Source organism: Sphaeroforma arctica (genome assembly GCF_001186125.1).
Source record: "Sphaeroforma arctica JP610 unplaced genomic scaffold supercont1.293, whole genome shotgun sequence".
Classification (NCBI taxonomy): Eukaryota; class Ichthyosporea; order Ichthyophonida; genus Sphaeroforma; species Sphaeroforma arctica.
The window spans coordinates 11,855-17,860 of record NW_014040265.1 but is presented as its reverse complement, the minus strand read 5'-3'; the positions used below and the strand labels follow the sequence as shown (position 1 = coordinate 17,860).

General features: G+C 48.4%; 2 protein-coding genes across 2 annotated transcripts; one reads left to right on the top strand and one right to left on the bottom strand.

The window, feature by feature from the left end:
• Positions 1-1,273: 1,273 nt before the first annotated feature.
• On the top strand, positions 1,274-2,396 carry SARC_04902 (hypothetical protein; the record flags this gene model as incomplete). The annotated part of the gene is made up of 1 exon (XM_014301246.1): positions 1,274-2,396. The coding sequence occupies one exon, from the start codon at positions 1,274-1,276 to the stop codon at positions 2,234-2,236; it is 963 nt and encodes a 320-aa protein (XP_014156721.1). The 3' UTR covers positions 2,237-2,396.
• Positions 2,397-2,434: 38 nt separating this feature from the next.
• On the bottom strand, positions 2,435-3,626 carry SARC_04901 (hypothetical protein; the record flags this gene model as incomplete). The annotated part of the gene is made up of 2 exons (XM_014301245.1): positions 3,396-3,626; positions 2,435-2,479 (listed from the first exon to the last, which is right to left on the bottom strand). The coding sequence occupies exons 1-2, from the start codon at positions 3,600-3,602 to the stop codon at positions 2,435-2,437; spliced, it is 252 nt and encodes an 83-aa protein (XP_014156720.1). The 5' UTR covers positions 3,603-3,626.
• Positions 3,627-6,006: the final 2,380 nt, after the last annotated feature.

The following is a 6,006-nucleotide window of genomic DNA, read 5'->3' as shown; positions in this document are numbered from 1 at the left end:
ACGGGTTCACCTATATCCAGGGGGCGGCCGATGATGAGGAGGACTGGGCCGGGGGTTTGACCGCAGATCTATTTTGGAAACACTATGAAGTATGACCAGTGTGTAGTAGTGTGTCTAATTGTCTGGTGCACACAGCAGGCCTTCTGTTGGGCTTCCAGTACACCTTGCACCGTGAACAGCCGTACAGAGCTTGATACGTTGCGCGCGACAGCCCGTTGTGTACCTCAGCCACGATACATCGGTGTCGTCCCACACAAGACACCATACCGCGTTGAAGTAATAGTAAGATCACATTCGTACCGCTGCTGCGGCGCCTTTCGAGTTGTCGCGAGTGGAGTTCACGGGTTTACAGGTTTACAGGTTTACAGGTTACAGGTTTACAGCAAGGGTATTATTTGATGTTCGCTATCTGCGATCACTTGATTCCGGTACAGGGCCCAATCAGAGGCGCGTATACGAGTGCTTCTTGTTATTATGGTGAATGATTTCGAGCGACTCGGTGCACACTGGCATACGATGCATTTGTTTACAGATCATGTGTATTTGGTATATGTCTATTGCCCCAGAATACTAGGGAAGATTAAACCCTAAACCCTAAAACCGTATAACCCCTATACGTATACGGATACACCTGGCTAACATCCAGTTCCGTTTAGCACCTCCTGCATGCAATCGGGCGCCCCCGCGCTCATAAACACACCCAACAGAACACCTCATAAACAGGACACCTCATAAACAGGACACCTTATAAACAGAACACCTCATAAACAGAACACCTTATAAACAGAATACCTCATAAACAGAACATCTCATAAACATAACACCTCATAAACAGAACACCTTATAAACAGAATACCTCATAAACAGAACACCTTATAAATAGAACACCTTATAAACAGAACACCCTATAAACAGAACACTTCATGAACAGAACACCTCATGAACAGAACACCTTATAAACAGGACACCTCATGAATAGAATACCTTATAAACAGAACACCTCATAAACAGAACACCGTATAAACAGAACACCTCATAAACAGAACACCTTAAAAACAGAACACCTCATAAACAGCACACCTGTTAAACAGAACGCCTCATAAACAGAACACCTTATAAACAGGACACCTCATAAACAGAACACCTTATAAACAGAACACCTCATAAACAGAACACCTTGTAAACAGAACACCTTCTAAACAGAACACCTTATAAACAGAACACCTCATAAACAGAATACTGACACGCCCACACCACACATCCATAGGCAATCATGGCCTGTCGACACGAAGGCGAGCTCAGCGCATTGCTCGCTCGTATGCACCACCCGCCTGCAGCAACGCCAGTTTCCAATCAGACTACGACCACAGCCGCTGAGAAACCGGGGCAAAGACTCACCTCAGCCACAACACGCCAGCCTATAGCTATTGGGAGGACGGGCATGTACGTGTGCGACGCCTCGACCCTGAGCGGGTCGGTGCAGGTGCACTCTGTTTCGGGTACTGAGCCGGCGTCCGTAGAGTGCTGTTGGAATGGGGTGCGTGAAAGGAATACAGTGGATGCCGGTATGGGAGGCCAGGTGGAGACGGGGCAGGGGCTGTCCAGTGCACCTGGGCACGGCAGAAAGGGACTCCCTGGGTGTGGCTGTACTGCGGAGAGTATATATTCGTATGATGCGGTGGTGGAGTTCTATGTGGGCCAGAGTGCCACCGAAGTCTGGGCCGCAGGTGAGGCTGGCGAGGCCATAGATAAACTAACTATCTCAGACGATCCAACGCCAGTCGGTAGGGGGGCGACGGTGGATACGGCTGCTGGCAGGGCTGCACTAACAGGCACCAGTCCACCACATCCCAACACAGTGCGGGTGCGGCTGGTCGAAGCGAAAGCGGACGTTCAGACCCTTGAGCAGTTCTTGCGGGGGAGTGCCATGTGGTTTGTGCGTGACGCGCTGCGGAGAGGTGGCAAGGTGTTGATCAGCTGCCCCAGTGGTTCCGGGCCATCGGTGATGCTGGTGCTGTGTGTGCTGTGTGCGTACTACCACGAAGGATATACGGCTATCAGACACACGTGCGATGGGGATGAGGATGGGGAGGGGGAGGGTAGGCAACAGCCTGTGACCAAGGTGGATGTCAACCAGGCTCTGATATATATAGAGCGGTTCCATCCGGAGGTGGCGCGGCTGAAGAAGATGTACCTCAAGATAGCGAACCGGTGTCTTATGTCTGCCAGCAGGTAGTAGGTAGTATGCCCCACGTGGGTGGGCAGGCATGTGTATATTGCACGCAAGTGAGTAGATGTACTAGGAAAGAGGTTGTCTCGAGGTCTGATTGAAACGGGCAGAGAGTGTCTCCAGGGAGATGTACCGCAAAAGAGCTAACCGGCGTGTCTCTGCCAGCAGGTAGTACGCCCACGTGAGTGGATGGGTAAGTGAATATTACGCGTAAGTGAGTAGATGCACGCGGAGAGAGTCTGCCTCAAGCTGTAGGTGAAACGGTTAGGGAGTGCAGCCGTTGTTAAAAACAGGAACTTGTACCTTGAAATAGCTAGCTGGCGTCTTATATCTGGCAGCAGGCAGTACACCCACATGAATGGGCAGGTACGTGACTATTGCGTGCAAGGGAGTAGATGCACCTGGAGGGAGTATAGCTCAGAGGTGTAGCAGTTGCGGCGATAGGACTGGGAGATCACACAGCGTATTGGCGCAGAAATCAATCACGGCGCACGGTATCACATCAGTACGTTCGGAGAACTGTACAGAGACGCACTCTAGTAGGTACTAGCTCTAGTGCGACAGATTGCTACACATTACATTCGACTCTCGTTTGGTGTAGTTTCCGTGAGGTCATTGAATAGTGAGTACAGTGTTATAGTTGTTGTCGGGAAATCGGTTTGTCGGGAAAGTCCGCCAGGAGAGATAATCGATACACTCTCATAGGAGTATCACACTGGCCTTTAGATTCTGCTTTAGATAATAGTTTATAAATTAATTTATCTGCTATGAATACTCTTCCAATAGATTAATCTGCTATAAACCATAGGGTTCCAATAATGCAGTCTATTTTAATTATACTATTCCAATTAAACACCTGCACAAGCTCCTGAATGGCTGACAAGGTGATTGGTCATTTAGACTACGCATACGAATGAACAAGACGGCGGCCAGGTAGATAATTACATCGCTTTTAGGCTTTTAAGGTTTTAAGATACTGCTTCCCATTTTGTTGCCGTATACCGTGAAAGATAACTAATCATTTCACACGTCACATAGTATTGATTGACATGCCTGCACCCATCGGCCCTTCCTGCAATCCGCTCTATGGACAACGTCGTCTGCCCTAAATGTCTCTAGAACGACCCGCACCTTTCCTATCAGGACCACTTCACCGATCTCTTACCTGCGCACCCTTGTCCTGGATGAATTGGGTAAGGACTGCGGCGAGTAGTCCAAGCATAGCCACCCACTCTTGTTGAGAACTCTCTACGAGTCCTAGAACCCAGTGACCTGGCCTGCGGCAAGCCTCATCCTTGTACTTGTCCTTCTCCATCCTCAAGAGGTGCATCAATCGAGGCCGTGAGGACTTAATTGGCGACGGAGAGGGCATACGCGGCCGTTGTTAGGCACTGGAGTGCTAGCCGTAGTTGCCGCGCACGTGAGCCACAGGCCTCTACTAAATTGTACCGCCCATAGCGTAGACCAGTTTGCAATAAACGTCAACGTTTATAGTTGAGCTACCTAAATTGTAGCTGACTACACAGGGGCGGCCCATATAGCTAGCTACACGACATACTTTGCACGCCAACACTCAACTAATTGAGCAATGTCTCAGTTTTGGCTCGGCTACGCAGCGACAAACCCTTATAGCTACATGCCATAAATAGTAGTAACCGGGGTATAGGTACAGGACCACAGGACTTTCTATTGCAGAGAGCTTTCCAAAGGTTGCTCTGGGGTCCGACCAATATATTCTATTTGACCTACATATTCTACTCCAATACAGGTGTATGTATTCTATTTGACCTATATATTCTACTCCAATACAGGTGTATGTATTCTATTTGGCCTATATATTCTACTCTAATATCGACGTATATACTCTATTTGGACTATATGTTATATTCTAACACCGGCTTATGTATTCTACTTCGCTGTGGTTTAGGGCTATGTTTGGGGACTAGTATAGTATGTTATCGGCCCTTTTTGAGCAAACTAACCTGCATGGCTACCCTGGTATATGTTCCAGAGAATTGAGAGGTCAACGTTCGATCCGATTCTCCTCTTCCACTACTGTTCCCGATAACAAGTTAGAGAAGAAAGAGGTCCGGAGGCCTGTAGGTATTCCAAGCGTACTACGGGACAATGTTCGTGCACATGCAGCTGTGTGTTGTATGCCGATGCCTAAGCGACTGAAGTGTACCGAACATCTGGGCAGGATGAACGGCTGTGTGTTTGGTGCGGCGTTGCAGTGTAGGATAGTCAGGTGTACCCACACCTCCACCGCCTATATTGTCTACCTCAGCCCTTCAACTTCTCATCCGGTCCAAACATCGAGTTCGCACACGCGCCTTTAGGCCTAGTTCTCCGGAACACGTACCACACACACCACACCACAACTAAACACCAGAAAAGCCACCGGGAGTGGGACTGACGGTCCGTAGCATAGCGCTCACTGGTTGCATTGTAGCTTGTTGCGTCGATTTGATAAGGGGTCTCTCGCGACTGTAGAGCAGCACGTACCACTTGTTCCAGCTCAGCGATATCTACTATCTGATCCCTTCCTCTGTGTGGGTGTGAGCGTGAAGATGTGTTAATATGTGCCAATTTGTGCGTGTAGGATGTCAGTTGATTTATCTCCCTCTTTCTATGCGTGAGTGCGAACATGGGAAGTGTGTTAATCTGTTTCAGTTTATATGCATAGAATGTCAGTTATCTGATCTTTCCCCCTGTGTGAATGCGAACACGACCAGTGTGTAAATATGTGCCAACTTGAGTATAATGTCAAACTGTGACATCTCTGTATGTGTGGATATGACCATGAGGACTGTACCAATATGTGGCAATGTATACGCGATGCCCCCCCATGCAGATGTGGACAAGTTATGAGTCGGTAGCGCGTGCGAGGCTATATGTATTTGCGTCGATGGGTGGGGCAATTGTGGGTTGTACGTCGGATCTAATGGGTTTTAGATTTAGGGTCTTTAGGGTTTAGAGTTTTAAGAGTTTCTACAACCCAAAACCACACATACCTAAGTGATAAATACACTGCTGAGACCTAGGCAACCACCCGATCCTAAAGTTCTACTTATTTAGCATTCCCTGGTGCCGATATGTCTAGCATCACCATAGCGCAGCTCGTGCTCATCTAAACTATTTGTAACAGAACGATTCTGAGTTGGCACAAGTATTAATGCTATACAAAACGATCCCCATCAAAATGCAACGCAACCTAGCTACCAGCCTTCCGCTTCAGTCCACCTATACCCTAACGTAGCACCCCGAAGGAACAGTATACCTATAGTAGTCGGAGTCACCCTCACTCTCGAGGGACCGGTAGGTATGCACCGTGTTCTCCGGACGTGTGTTGATCCAGTGGAAGTACCGCACTTGCAATACACGCATGAGATTGCGATAACCCCACTTTTGGAACCCGTACGTCTGTAGCTCAATGACGACGGCCTCGGGGTTGAGCCACATGGTATTGGCCATCCCTGCGCCGTGCATGCCTATGAACACCCCTGAACGACGCGTACGGATGATCTGTGGTGGTAGTTTGGAGATCCAGGGTTGTGGGGTTGTAGGGTTGTAGACTTTAGGTATCTTTCTAGAGTTCTAAAGCCCAGGTGAAAAAAATCTGGTTTCGCGAATGGATGTGATAGGGGTGGAGTTATTAGACAGGTGTAGGCGAAATCTTTGTATTTATCGCGACGGCGTTTCTTCCGTGTGAAACTTGAAAAGAAGCCGACATTAATGAGTCTTCTAAAATTCTGAGAAGCGTAGACAGGCAAAAC